Below are 15,154 nucleotides of genomic sequence, written 5' to 3'. Positions count from 1 at the left end.
TCTCTCTCTCTCCTTTCTCCTGCACCACCATCCTCCCCTGTCATGAGTTTCAGAATTATAGTTCAACCTTGGGATGGAGTTTCTCCAATATATAGAAAAACAGATAGATGACAGATAGATAGATAGGTAGATAGACAGATAAATAGATTAGACATATGATAGAAGATAGATAGATAGATTAGATAGATAGATTAGATGGATTAGATAGATAATGCAAGGTAGGTAGATTAGATAGATGATAGAAGGTAGATGGATTAGATAGATGATAGAAGGTAGATGAATTAGATAGATGATAGAAGATAGATAGGTAGATTAGATGATAGAAGATAGATATATTGGATGATAGAAGATAGATGGATTAGATAGATGATAGAGGATAGATACATAGACTATATAGATGACAGAAAGATAGATAGATAGATAGATAGATAGATAGATAGATAGATAGGCACTCAGATCTTCTTTGGTGAAATGCCTCTTCAAGTCTTATGCCCATTTTTAACTGAGTTGTTTATCTTCCTATTATCAAGTAAAAATAAATATTCTAGATACAAGTCTTTAATCAAATATATTGTTTACAAATGTTTTCTCCCAGTCTAATGCTTACATTTATATGCATATTCTTACAGTGTATGTTGAAACACAATAGTGTTTAATTTTGGTAAAATAAAAAATCTATCAATTTTTTTCTCTTACTATTTATGTTTTTGGTCTTGTATCTAAGAACTCTAGTCAATCCAAGGTTATAAATATTTTCTCCTAAGAGTTTTATGGTTTTAACTCTTAAATACACGATGTGTTCAGATCATTTTTCTGTATATGGTGTGAGGTAAGGGTTAAATTTATTTATATGGTTTTCCCGTGCCCCGCCCCCAATTCATTTGTTGGAGTTGGACTCTAGTGCAACAATGTCGGGAGGTGGGCCCTATGAGAGATGATCGACAGAGCCCTCATGCACAGTTTGATGTTGTTAGTAAGGGAACAGGCTAGTTACCACAAGACAGGGTTGTGACGAAAGCAAGCCCATCTCTCATGTTTTCTCTTTCATGTGTGCTCAATTGACCTTCCACTTTTCTTTTTTTTTTTTTTCCTGTCTTTTTGAGAAAAGGTTTCGCTGTGTAGTTCAGGCTGGCCTTGAACTCACTTTGTAGCCCAGGCTGGCCTCAAACTGCCAGCAATCCTCCTGCCTCAGCCCCCCAAGTGCTGGGATTCCAGATGTGCACCACCACACCCAGTGACCTTCCACTTTTCTACCTAGGGATAATATAGCAGACAGTTCCTTAGACTTCCCAACCTCCAGAATCAGAAGCCAAATAAACTTCTGCTTTCTATAACTTACCATATCTATGGTATTCAGTTATAGTAGCAGAAACCAGATTAGGACACTTATTTTTTTTGCACATAGACAGCCAACTGTGCCAGCATCATTTGCTGAAAAGATTATCCTCGCTCTGCCATCTGGGAATCTCACCTCTAAGTGTGTTAATTAATTATAATTAATTTCATTTGAAAGACTGTCACACTCAATAAAATTTCATTTATTAAAAAATCTGTAATTTCCATGTTTGAAATCACCTCCAAACAGCAGCTGTAGTCAGATTTCATTGTTTTCATAGCAAAGATAATAGAGAACAATCTTTTAAATCTGATACATGTCTCACTGTCATCAAACACCCTTAAGAAAATTGGAGCAAACCTTACATAATGTTCAATATGTTGGAAAACATCAAGATTTTCAGGTTGTCATAGGTTTTTCTAAGAAGCTGCGCTAACTTTGGCATCCATCGGTAGTAATGCACTATAAAATAAAAATGTTTATGTGCAGACTTAGGAGGTTATAATATGCTATTCTTGTTTAAAAGAATTTCCCAGCAGCAACCCATCATAAACTCGAGTAACACTAAATTTTTTAGTTTGGAGAGGCACTTTTCTTTATCATAACTTATCTAAACCTACTTGTCTACAAAAAGTTTTCACTGACCTCTGGCTCTTCAAAGAGTGTTCAAAAACCGCACAGAAGCAAAGATGTGAACACTGTGATGGAAAACACAGGTGACCACCAATCTCTTAAGTTTTTTCTTTAAAAAAAGAATTCTCTTACACACAAATACGCTGAGACCTCACACCTACTTATTCAATTTTTTTGTTAATGTATGTATGTCTCCCTTTATGAAATAATTATAGATAAGATTTTTCAAACTTCCAGGCTTAATTCATCCTCTTCCAATTATAAAATTATGTTTTATAAACTCACAAGCGTACAACTACCCACCTAGAATTTTTTTCACTACTATTTTACCATGTAATCTCACTGTGTGTCTAACACCACTGCAAAATTACAAACCTAGAACTACTATAAAGACAAGGCTACAGGACTCAAATCTCAGCCTGTTAGAGTTCTACATTATAGAGCGGGCATAGAGCAGTGACAGAGACTGAAAAGGCAAAGCCCTTACAGTTCCTCAGTCTGTTTCATGAATAATATCCTCTAGATATCAACAGCAATAAGTAGTCTTGTGTCTCCAAAATTAACAAAAGTGTCGGAGGAATTCCCAAATCAAAAACACAAAAACATTCCCATAAGATGCATATGCAAAGAGTAAAGCTATATTGGCAAACGTAAGTATGTAGGATATGAACATCCTCTGAAATAACAAAGTACCAAGGATATTGTGAAATACATAGTATAGCATTAAAAGATACATTTCAACCACCAAGATTGAGAATCACATATTATGTTCCATTAAGTATGGAAATGATGGAATATAATCTCAGAATAACATACATGGAATATAGATCTATCCAAGACAGCATGGGAAGACACTACTGACATTCCAGCTAAGGTTCCAGCAACCAGTGTGAGATTTTAATCATTTCAAAATTAATGATCCCTCTACAACTTCAACTTCTTGAAATGCTGTGATTTAAAATTTGTAAATTAAGCTGGGCATGGTGGCACATGCCTGTAATCCCAGCACTCGGGAGGCAGAGGCAGGAGGATTGTTGTGAATTTGAGGCCAGCCTGGGCTACATAGTGCGTTCAAAGCCAGCCTAAGGTACATAGCAAGACCCTGTCTCAAAAAACAAAAAAACTCCAGAATAAAAAAATTCAAAAAAATAAAATTTGTAAGTTAAAGAATTTCAGTGTACTTTACACTAACAATAACAAGATAACAGAAATTATTCCACAATCAGTGAAAAAGAACAGGTTGTGCCCTATAAAATTATGTTTAGAAATAATTATAGTCATAAATATGAATGTTCCCAAGAATTACTGAATGATTATTTACAGCACGTACAAATCATTCTTAGTATTTGTTGAAAAAAAAATATTTTTGAAAGCGAAAACTGTAGAAAAGACAGACATTCCTTCCCTGGATAAGCTAACTTTCTGTGTACAGATAATTATACTACATCTTCTTAATGACAAGTGAAGCCACAAAACACAGCATCAAGCAACAAACACCTTCTTAAGTCGATCCCCAATGCCTCTGTGGCTCTTCATGGAGTTTTGCATTCTTCTACCAAACAAGAGGATGTAGAACCCTCACACTCTACGCCCACAAACCAGCTAAGAACTGTGGACTCTAAACAGAACCACTGCACCTGCAGAACAGCTCTATTTCTCTTCTTTTCTTTCCTCTTTTCATATCCTCTCCTCTGTGCCCAAGCCTGTTGCCTTGCTAGTTCTGCTAGCAGCAAACCTCCCTGCCTGCTTGTGCTCCCCTATAAGGGCTTTCTGAAAGCTCTCTTTCAGCCCTCCCACAGGCAGCTGTGGTTTTCTACTTTCAAATCCCTCCTAATACCTGTTACTTCAAGAAAATGTCCAACAAGGGCACAGGAAACTAATATGCGCAACCGGACAGCCCTAAGGCACCTTGGATTGAAGTTGAGCTGTAACCACCTTCTCTGGGTGTGAGCCGCACTGTCTGAAGAATGTCGCCTTGAAGGTGCTAAAAAGCAACATCCCAGCCCCTGGTCAGAGAAACAATCAGTGAGACTCGTGGGTCCTCATATCTGCAGGCTCCACATCCATGGATTCAACCAGCCACAGGTGGAAAATATTGGGGGAGAAAAGTGCAGCAGCCCTGAACATCTCATGATTTTTCTTGTCATTCCCTGGGCAATGTAGTATAACAACTATTTACATTGCATTTACATATATTAAGTATGACAAGGAATAGATGACATGAAGTATATGAGGGTGGGCATAGGTTACATGGAAATACACTTTTATATAAGGGACTTAAGCCTCGGTGGAGTTTGGTATTCACTGGGGCTCCAGGAACCCATTTCCCAGGAATTTCAAGGATAAATATAAGGGAGTCCTATACAACAGAAATAAAATCCCATCTCCAGCAACCTCTGATAGTACAGGTGGGACATTCAGATATCATTTGTTCAGGAGCTGTTGCCCTATTCACCCACCTACCTTACAAAGCAGACAATGTCCTCTGTCAACGCACCCACAGAAGCCCAGGAAGGACTGCAGCCCACACTTGGATGGGACAGCCACAGAGGAGACTCGGAAGCCAGAAATGAAGGCGCTGAAAAGTGCCAGCAAGGGAGGCCACCGCGAACCCCACACCCAAGGAAAGTAAGGGACAAAGCAAGCGACCGGGAGACCAGCGGAGGAGAAATCCCTCCAAACTTTAAAAGCGAGGAGTTGCAATTAAGACAAGATTTGGAGTAAGCAAAGAGGCAGAATGCAAATTTTCAAGCCTCTTTCAAACTATTTCAGAAGCCAGGCTCAAAGCAGCTTTAAAGTGTTCTGAATTTTAAAAATCAGAGCACATTAGGATCATTACTTCTAAAAGCCAAGACTCAAAAGTGAAAAAGCTTTTACTGCTCTCTGAAATCAAATCCAACAGGCTTCATCTCTTTGTGGGGTAGGGGAGAGAGGCCAGGAGGAGCGGGTCAAAACGAGATGCTCAGGAGTGATGTTTAATTATATGGTCCTTTCCCAAATTCTGATCCACACTCTTCTTGCATTTCCTGAAGCCTGCAGTTTCAGTCCCAATGTGAACATACACAACAGAAACATGTCAAGTAAAAACATTATTACCACTTTCAGATAAGACAGGAGAGGGCAGACAGTGCCTGACTTTCCCTATCCTAGACTATTTACATTCTTATCGATGTACACAAGTCTACACCAGGTGACAAGCACACATTTTAGGCGGCAACGGATCAGCTGCTTCTGAAATTTGTCTAGCTCAGGGAAGAAATACTATTCAGAAGAAAGAATACATGTGGAGGAATTACCAGCACCGGATGTAAATTTTCACCTCAGAAGTGGAACAGGTCCAGGGAGAAAAAAATTAGAGAGATTGTGATTCTCCTCCCATGCTTTGTCATTATTTACCTGAGCACAGAGATTTTCTGCCCTGACCAGAAAATCAGGTAGATTCTCCCACACAGGAAGGGACCCACTTCCTGCACCAAGAAGGGCTGATCAACTGCTGTTGTACCAAATGTTCATTTATTACTCTTTCTACACCTTCTTGAGAGTATGCCTTGCTATTATAATATGTTACATGACATTATACTAACCCTTAAGGAATCAGTCATCACCGTGGCATATGAAGGGACTGGAAGGTATCTGGGAGCCCAGCAAATTTAACGGTCTTGACATTTTAAGTGACACTTGTCATACACCATTCCTACGAGCAACACGAGTACCAGGATCACCCAGGACCACACATGCCATTCTGACAGGAATGTGACCAAGACCAGAGGGCAAGAGGATCTTGCCCATAAAATCTCAACTTAGCAAATACCCTGTTGTAGTTTGGGGGTTTTGCAAGGGGAACCATATAATACAGGACACATATTTTATAAGATTATTTGTAATAGTCACCCAAAGAATCATATACAAAGAGAGTACAGGAAATCTGTCTACACACTAAACACCAAAGAACCCAGCTGAGGGCCTGGATCCCATGCAAATGTCCTGCATGAGTCCAGCTGAAGACCTACAGCCCATAACAATACCTCCCACTAGTCTAACTAGAGGCCAAGAGCCCATGAAAATGTCTCATGTAAACATGTGTCATATAGCTGGGCTGGGAAGATCCAAAGGTCAGGGCTAGAAGCTAGAAAGTCTATGCCAGCGGGATGAAGGATCTGTGTTCACAGGTTTAGGGATCTGCACTGGAGCCAGGAAGCAATGCTCAAAGTAAGAACCAGAGCTCCCCCAAAAAGTACCACAGCCATGATCAGCAACAGTGAGGTCCCAAGCTCTTCTGATGACCAGAACAGCCAAGCTCTTATCAAAAAAGCCAACACAACAAACTTCTCCAGGAAACTGAGCAGTACACCATCTTCCCCTTTGGAGACAGGAAGCAATGCTCTAAGTGAGGACCAGAGCTCCCTGAAAATGAACCGAAGAAATTCTCAGCAACAACAAGGTGCCAAGCTCCTTGGACAATGAGAAGAGCTGAGTTCATCGAGAAAGCCAACATGACAAGCTCCCCAAGAGAAGCAACAGCTCCTTACAGCTTCTACCAGCTCCCAACAGCCTCTCTTCTTCTCCAGTTCTGCCTGTTATGCTGCTGGCAACAGTCCTCAGGTGGGCCTCACACACCCAGCACCACGCTGGTTCAGTTCAGCTGGGTGATACAAGGGGGCTACCAGTTGTCAACCCACCACATACCCTGTTGTGTGAGAATTTTTTAAAATTATCGAATTTTGAAAACTCGAAAAATTTGTCAAAGAGCTCTATTATGCCTCAGCTTACTTAGAAGAAGACTCAGCCACTGAGGTGGACAGCAGGGTGACCCAAGTCCTGCGGTCTCAAAGGTGCAATACCAAAAAAGGGCTCCGCACGTGGGGATAGCTAAATTCAAAATAAACAAGCAAATAACAACAGCGATGGAAAGATTCGTTCTTAAAATGTAAAGAAATACCATACTTTAGAAAAATATTTACTCCAAGAAGCAAAAATTCTTTAGAAAGCCTGTGCTTTATGTTCTTAACAGACACGAGTAAACATGCAAGAAATGTGACTTAAATAGATGTTTCCAGAGATGTAAACTGATATAAGGTGTAGCCTGAGAGAAAAAAACCATAGAGAATAAAAATGGAATCACTGTACTGGTTTAGATAGGCTATAGTAAGAGAAATGACACTATGGAAAAATAATTCAGTCACAAAGAGGACACACTTGAGACACTATCCCAAAAGGAAGAGAAAAAAAGACAAGCAGAACAGAAATCGGAAAGAGAAATAAAATCATTGACCTGGGCAAAGGGTTACAAGGGAGAGGGAAATGATAAACATCTAAGAAATATAGAAAATGAAAAATAACTTTTAAAAGTACAGGCAGAACACCTGGACCACATAAAATAATTCCACATAAATGGGGTGTGGCGCTATACATCTGTAATCCCAGCACTCTGGAAAGCTGAGGCACAAGGATCACAGATTCAACCTCAGCCTGGGCAACTTAACAAATTAGAGAGAACCTGTGTCAAAATAAATAAAAAGGGTTGGGATGCGCAGTAGTTCAGGTTGAGGTCCCAGGTTCAATTCCTAGTACCAAGCAAAGATAATAAACAGACGAATAAAGACAGTAAAAAGAAAGAAAGAAAGAAAGAAAGAAAGAAAGAAAGAAAGAAAGAAAGAAAGAAAGAAAGAAAGAAAGAAAGAAAGAAAGAGAAAGAGAAAGAGAAAGAGTGTGAGAGAGAGAGGGGCGGAGAGAGGGAGAAAGAAAGAAATTAAAGATCAAACATATAATTAAGTTTTTTTCAGAATTAAAACTGACCAAGCCAAGTCATGAGATGACTAAAAAGGCTTAGTGACAAAATTAGTGAAACAAGACCACTACATGGACAAAACACTGTGATTCTAAGATTTTTAAACATAAAGAAAAAACACTGTCAAGAGCCAGTAAAACAAATAATCAAACATATTACTTTAGTAGAAATAAAAGTGAGATTTCTTGGTTTATCTTTCAGAGCTCCAAGTGTCAGAAAATAGGGAATGGCTACAAAAGTTTTAAGAAATAAAAGGGAAGTTATGATACAGCAATTTGGTACTCATGTATAAAAAAATCTAACGATTTAGAATGCCTGTCATCTATATTCCAAAATATAGGCTAAAAATTCTAGAAGACTTATAGCAACTGACCAAGTACAAATAAAAGCAAAGAGCTAAAGAAATGAGAAGAGGATTCATTAAAATACTAAATTTTTTTTCTTTACATTTTTTTCTTTTGGGTTTTTTTCACATAGGGTTTTGCTATGTAGTTCAAGCTGGCCTTGAACTCACTATGTAGCCCAGGCTGGCCTTGAACTCGTCATGGTAATTTTCCGGCCTCAGCCTCCCAAGTGCTGGGATTACAGGTGTGCCCCACCATGCAAGGCTATAATAGTAAATTTTAAACCCTAAAAAGAGAATATGATATTTCCACACTTTTAAGCAACAACTTAGTTCAAATTAAAAAATAATTCTCAAAAGTGAGAGTAACTAATAAAATAGTACTAATTTATTAAATATCTCTCTTCTTTTGCCATATACCAAAATAAATTCTACATATATTAATTTTAAAATACTCAAATAAATATTTAGACAAATATAAGGGATATGACAATAGAGACATTGAAAACTATAGACTAAATAGCCACAAATACAATTAAATGTTAACTATAAAATAATTTAATATCTTGAAAACCAATAAGAAAACAGAATATCTTAATGACAACAAAGATACAAATAGCCAAGTTAGAAAAATAAAGGGCCAATAAACAACTTTTTTTTTTTTTTTTTTTGCGGTACCGGGGATCAAACTTATGACCTTGCACTTGCCAGGCAGGTGCTTATGCCACTGAGCTATATCCCTAGCCCTGCCAATAAACAACTTAAAAGTTAGGCACAGTGGTAAACAAATAGAAATTAAGATATCAATTTTTTATCTTAAGGATGAAATTAGAGAAAAATGAAAAGAAATTCTAATATACAGTCCTGGAAGGAGTTTGGGCCAAAAGTCACTCATATACTGCTAAAGGGGTATGCACTTGAACAGCCTTTGTGATAAATTCTCGGACACATAATAACAATACTTTAAAATTTAATATGATCTGTGATGCAGCCTCCCCACTCTTAGGAATTTATCCAAATAATCATGAGTGTGTGCAAGGGTCTAAAGTTATTCATATTATAGCATAAATCCAAGATAATAAAAACCCCAGTATACAAAAGGAAACAGTAAGAATATATCCATGCTTTCTGCTACTATGCTCTAAACATAGTGATGCAGAATACTAATGACATGAAGAAAGGCTCAGATATTGGTTTTTAAAAATTTTATTAACCTGCATCAAACATGCATAGCAAAATTACTACACATATGCATATAAATGACATTAAGAAGATAACAACAAAATATGAATAGTAGCTGTCTTTTGAGTGTTAAAATCAGAGGCAATTTTCCTTTTCTTTGTGTTCTTCTAAAAACATATAATGAAACCTCTGTAGTGACAGTCTCTATAACAATGTGAATTAGAACATAACATAACTGATATCTGCTCTCGGCCTAGCCCTAGCTCTCAAATCTGGACAAGCTAAATTACCTCTGCAAGAACAAAGAATCACAGAAAGGGTGCAAAAGGTCATTAAGGGAGATGGAGGGAAAACAGGAAAGTACAGGTGGGGCCTCCAAACTTCTGGAAAACTCCTTCACAAATCACCCCAGATGGGTCAAAACAGGCACCAACTAAGCAGGACATTCAAAGCAGCAGCTGCCACTGCTGTTGGAAAAGTCCCGGCCAGCCACAGGTTTCTGAATCACTGTCATTGTTGCTTAGACCAAAATACATCACTGCCACTAAAAAGTACTAAATCACAAATAGGACCTGGATGGTTCCCAAGGGGGAATCCTGGAATTCCAAATTTGCTTGTTATAAACCTTATGCTAACAACTTCAGAAGCCTTACAAAAATCCAGCTCCTCATTTCTAATAATTAAATATTATACCAGGATTTTGTTAGATTTCTCTTAATCAAAGATAAAACTAACATTAAGAACAACATTAAATTCATACTTAAGAAAAAAATTCTACCATTTAGAAATCCAAAAGTAATCCCCCCAAATAACTATGAGGATAAAACCAAAAAATATGAGATGTAATTATTAACAATTTAAAATATATTTTTTAAAATTTAGACTCTATATATTCAGACTTAAGAAATGAGTCCAGGACCGGGACTAAATAGCTCACTGGAGGAGCATTTGCCTTGTATGTAGAAGGTCCTGGGTTTGATCCTACAAACAAAGAAAAAAGTAAAGGAAGAAAGAAAGAAAAAGACATATCCAAAGCTATACTCAAAGGAAAATGCATAGTATTAAATGTTGTGCTATAAAGACGTTAAGACTTGTCTAGCTATCCCCCCAAAGTCTCACACAGTCACAGTTGAGGCTTCTCAGAGGTGGCTGAATCTAGAGTGTGTGATGCTGGGATGGAGGGTGTGTGACTACTAAATTAGTTCATTGATTGGTTTGACATAGTTCTGGGTGTAGATAATGGGAAGGTCCACCCTGGGTATGACTGCTACCTACTCTAAGGATGTAGAGCCTGGATAGAATAGAAGAGACAGAAAGAGGGCTGCAGTTGTCACTTGCCACTGGTTGCTTGCTTCCTTGATGCCTTTTGCCTGCCATGAACTGTTTTTTTTCTGTGCTACCCCTCTTCCATGCCATTCTGCCTTGGAGTCAGCGAACTATGAACTGAAACCTCTACAAAGTGTAAGCTACAATAAACCTTTCCTCCTTTAACTTTAGGCATCAGGTATTTTGTCTCCACAATGAAAAAAGTAACGAAGACAAAAGGAAAAGGGGAAAATTATAAAATGAATCAAGCACACCAATACTCCTGAAACTCTTCCATGACACTGCAAGTGAGATATCATTGCCAAAGTCATTCCTAGAGGTGAGCATTACCCTGATACCAAAAGCACACAAGGAGTTAACAAAAAAGAAAACTACAGGCCAGTCACCTCAATGAACATAGATGCAAACAGAATTCAACAAATCATCGAAAAGATCACACATCACAACCAAGTCAGTTTAATCCCAGGGATGCAAGGATGGTTCAACATCAGCAAATCAATAAATAGAACATTCCACAGAAATAGAAGTAAGGATAAAACCCACATGATCACCTCAATAGATGCAGAAAATGTGGTGATGAAGAGGGGACATGGGGATGGAGGAGACCATTGGGAGGGGGAAGGGGAAGTAAAAAGGGTCAAGATTCGATTTATATATACAGCCATTCTGCACAATAAATGCATTTATTTTGTACTGCAAACATACCAATAAAAAAGGAAAAAAATACAGTAAGTATGCACTTTCAGATATCATGATGGGAACAAAGAATGGTATTTTTAAATTAAAAAGTAACATAAAGGAAACAGGAGGCAGAAATATATCAGAATGGAGAAATAAATCCACAAGTTCATTATTGGCAAAGCCAATGACAGACTTTGACAAAGCTTATTTGAAAGAGAAAGAATCCAGTTTAACAGAGTCATAGTCTGAAAACTATACTTCTCTTTCTTGCTTTCTATTTTGTTGCCCAGGCTGGCCTGAAACTGTGATCCTCCTGCCTTGACCTCCCATGTGGCTGGTTTCAGGTACATGCCACTGCACCAGGTTTTTGCTTTCTGAGTATGTGGCATCCTCCTGGCCAATTTGAAATATCCTTCAGCAGACAATGGAGAGAGCAACCCTTTTAATGAAAGAATGCATACTCTGGTTTCTCTTCAGATCATATAAATCTTTCGCTTTTTTAATGAAAGAATGCAAAGATAAAGGGTAATGTTGGATAAGCAATTAGAATTCACTGCAAGTGCAAAGAGATTTCCCAAATTCCTCTTACCTCTTTTAGGACACTAAACACCTTACCTGGAAGACACAGCTCCTTGGCTTGTCCTGATCCCTCTCCCTTGGTCCTCATCATATACCATTAAAGCTTACACCTGAGCCAGGCCTGGAGTTTGAGTCACAGCCCAAAAAATATGATGGAGAGGGAAGCCCAAACATCTCCAGCACTGTGTAAGGATGGAAGAGAGATAAAGGCAGAGAAGAATTGGAGCCTGGAGAGAGAACAGGAGGAGCAATAAAAAAGTAGCACCAAGTGTAATAACAAGAACAAGAGGGAATTTTTGCCTCCTCTTCCTCCAATTACGAGTCTAGAAACAGATCACTTCTTAGGCAGTCCCCTCTCTTGAAACTAACCTAAGAGGAGGGTCTTATTTACTTGGTGTGGCAAATAGAAGAGGACCCGATATTGAGTTTCCTGATTCTTTTATGTTAAAATGGGGCCCAGGAAAAAGCAAAATTTCCCCAGTGTCTTGAAAGGACTCATCTGTGGTCACTCAAGACAGCCGGGGGACACCAGCCGGGAAAATGCCTAAGAAAAAGAAAGAACCACAAGCCTCCAATGTCACAACGGGCTGCTCACAGGGTATCTGGCCAACAGAGGGAAATTCACTCTGAGGTTATAGCGGTCAAAGTAACCTACATTCTTGAATTCCAACTCTCACGTCTACCACTACGTTATCAAAGCCCCTCTCTCTTGTAGATCTAGAAGTCATCTTAGAATGAGAAGAGATACAGAGTTATCTGAAAAATGCTACCAAAGAGAAGAAAAAGAGTTGCTTGCTTTGTCACATCTGAGTGTGTGCCCATGCGCACGCACACACGCACACACGTTACCCAGTATCTGTGAAAGTGTCTTGCTTGCACAGCAAGTATGTTAAGAGTGTGGGATTCTGGATCCATGTGGCCTGTCTGCACAATTTATTAATTCTTTAACTTTGGCTAATTTACCCACCCTCTCGATGCTACAGTTTCTTCATGTACAAAACAAGGATAATAGTCTCTCTTAGTATTTTGTAAGCATTAAAATGAGTTAATATATTGATATTAAGTGCTTAGCTCAGTGTCTGGCCTATAGAAGAATTCATTAAGTGTTAGCTAACCTTAGTTAGCAACGTTAAAAGGAAGACAAGACCAGCTATAGAAAAATCAAGCAACTGCAATTTTTCCACACAACCAAGGAGTATGGTGACTTACACTCCACACCTCTGCTACATAAATAATCAAAATCATAAATGTTAAAGAGCATAGAAAATAGACCAAAAGACAAAGAGGTTCTTATAAACACAGCTGAAATGAAAAAAATCTTAATAAAACAAAACACATTTGATAAAAGTATGAATTACCTATATTAGTTCAAGAAGTACACCAAGTCAAAAAGAAGTATGCCAAAAGAAGCTGAAAAATTCATGAAAGAATTGTCTTTAAAAGGACCCAGGAACAGATCATTTAATGAGTACGTGCTTTCAAACTTTCCCAAAGGGACAAATAATCAGACAACTTGGGAGAAGACACACTGCTTCTAGGTCACCAAGAAAGCTAGGCCACCTGCACGTACAGACTGCATAACATAAAACTATTGACCAATAGTTTTCTCAAAAGCTTCTGCTGCTCTAGGATTTATTTCTCTGTGCCTCACACATGCTATGAAATTCCAGTGAGGGGTGGTGGCAGGTCACCCTGTCCTTCCCTGTTGGATTCTTCCATATACTTCCAGACCTGCTCAGGGCAAGGCCAGATTGACCTGGGAGGGGCCTTCCAGTCACGCCATCAGATTACTGTGGACCCAAGTGCCAAGAATATAGATAAGAACGCACAGAGGAAAACGTCTGCACAGGAGATAAAAAGAGGGAGAGAGATGAATACAAGATTGCAATAATAATAATAGCAACGCGAAGGCATAGAGCAGCTACGTTCTGTTGTCAAAAACATAAACTGACTCAACTCTTCTAGGAAGCAATTGGAAATGTGATTTAAAATCTTAAGTGCACACACTCTGACTTAATAATCCAACTGTTATCAGTGCGTGCTGTGGAATTAATATGAAATGAAAATAAAGATTTACATACAAACACGGACTTAATAGAATTTCTGACAACAAAACAAAAACAGGAAGCAACCCGCATGTCTAAAAATGAGAACAGTTAAACAGAGCAGGGATCTTTATATGATGAATTATACAATAATTAAAAGTAATATTTTGGAAAAAATTACCAGCAAGCACAAGACTGTGATTGTTTGGGGGAACCGAGAAGTAAAATCTGAAGTATATTTTTAAAATGTACCTATGTAGGAATGATCACTAGAAGAAAATAGACCACAAGCAACTTGAAAGTGGTGTCTAGGTGATGCGACTTTGAGTGATTACTATTTCATTTTATATATTTTCCTTATTGTCTTAACTTTCTACTCCAAGTTGTATTATCTCTTCAACCAGCAAAAAAATAAAAAAACAAATAATTGTTGCATAGGGATAAATATTTATAAAAAGTATAAGTCCTCACTCCCCAAGGACAAAAGCATTCTTAGTACAGGGGAGAATGCCATTTCTCCAAACCTGACTCTTTAACACTGGAGCACTTTAAAGCACAGAAAACAGAACTCAAAACAACCAAATCTCTCAAGAAAGACAGGCTGAGCGGCTCCTAGGGAGGTTTCCACACTCAGCACCCATTTTTCAAGTGTGGCTGTTTTAGTATCTCCCTGGGTTTCAAAAACACTAGCTTCAGGGAGCAGGAAGAGATTTTTGCTCGCAAGCGCACGCATACACACACACACACACACACACACACACACACACACACGCTTGCACACTCAGCCGTGTGGCCCCAGCAGACAACTCGAGTGGGTGCCGCCCCTCGGTACCTGTTCGTGGTGCGCGGAACCGGGGTCGCCGGGCTCCGGAGCGTCCTCAGCGCGGCGGAGGTGCCACGGGTGTCCGCCCTGCTCTCCTCCGCCAGGAGCCTGCACGGTCGGGGAGAAAACTAAGTTGTTACACCTCGCGGGGAGCCGCCGGCTGTCAGGCTGGGCGCCGCGCTCCAAGCCCGGTCGGGGCATCTTCGCACCCCCCGACTCCCGGGGCAGCGCCCCACCCTCGGACTTGGGGAAGCCTTAGGGCAGGAAGGAAGGGAAATCAAGGACCCAAATAGAGAGTCCGGACGCCTCTGGACACCCGACGGCGGGTCCGGCTCCGCGGCGCCCTAGCCCACAGTGATGCACGCCGGAGCCTCGCACTCCTCGCGGGTCCCTCTCCACCCCGCGCCGCGCCCACCGC

At 39.4% G+C, this 15,154-nt stretch overlaps 1 protein-coding gene across 1 annotated transcript in view; it reads right to left on the bottom strand.

Moving 5' to 3' along the window:
- St8sia6 (ST8 alpha-N-acetyl-neuraminide alpha-2,8-sialyltransferase 6) overlaps positions 1–14,844 on the bottom strand; it is a gene marked incomplete at its 5' end in the record, with an annotated part of 121,834 nt that extends 106,990 nt beyond the window's left edge. Inside the window, 1 exon segment of the mRNA XM_013515560.1 lies at positions 14,746–14,844. Coding sequence (XP_013371014.1) covers positions 14,746–14,844 — 99 coding nt within the window.
- Positions 14,845–15,154: the final 310 nt, after the last annotated feature.

Source organism: Chinchilla lanigera, unplaced genomic scaffold, assembly GCF_000276665.1.
Source record: "Chinchilla lanigera isolate Chin_1 unplaced genomic scaffold, ChiLan1.0 scaffold00028, whole genome shotgun sequence".
In the NCBI taxonomy this organism is placed as follows: Eukaryota; Metazoa; Chordata; class Mammalia; order Rodentia; family Chinchillidae; genus Chinchilla; species Chinchilla lanigera.
The sequence above is the reverse complement of the archived record's forward strand: the minus strand, read 5'-3'. Positions and strand labels throughout refer to the sequence as shown.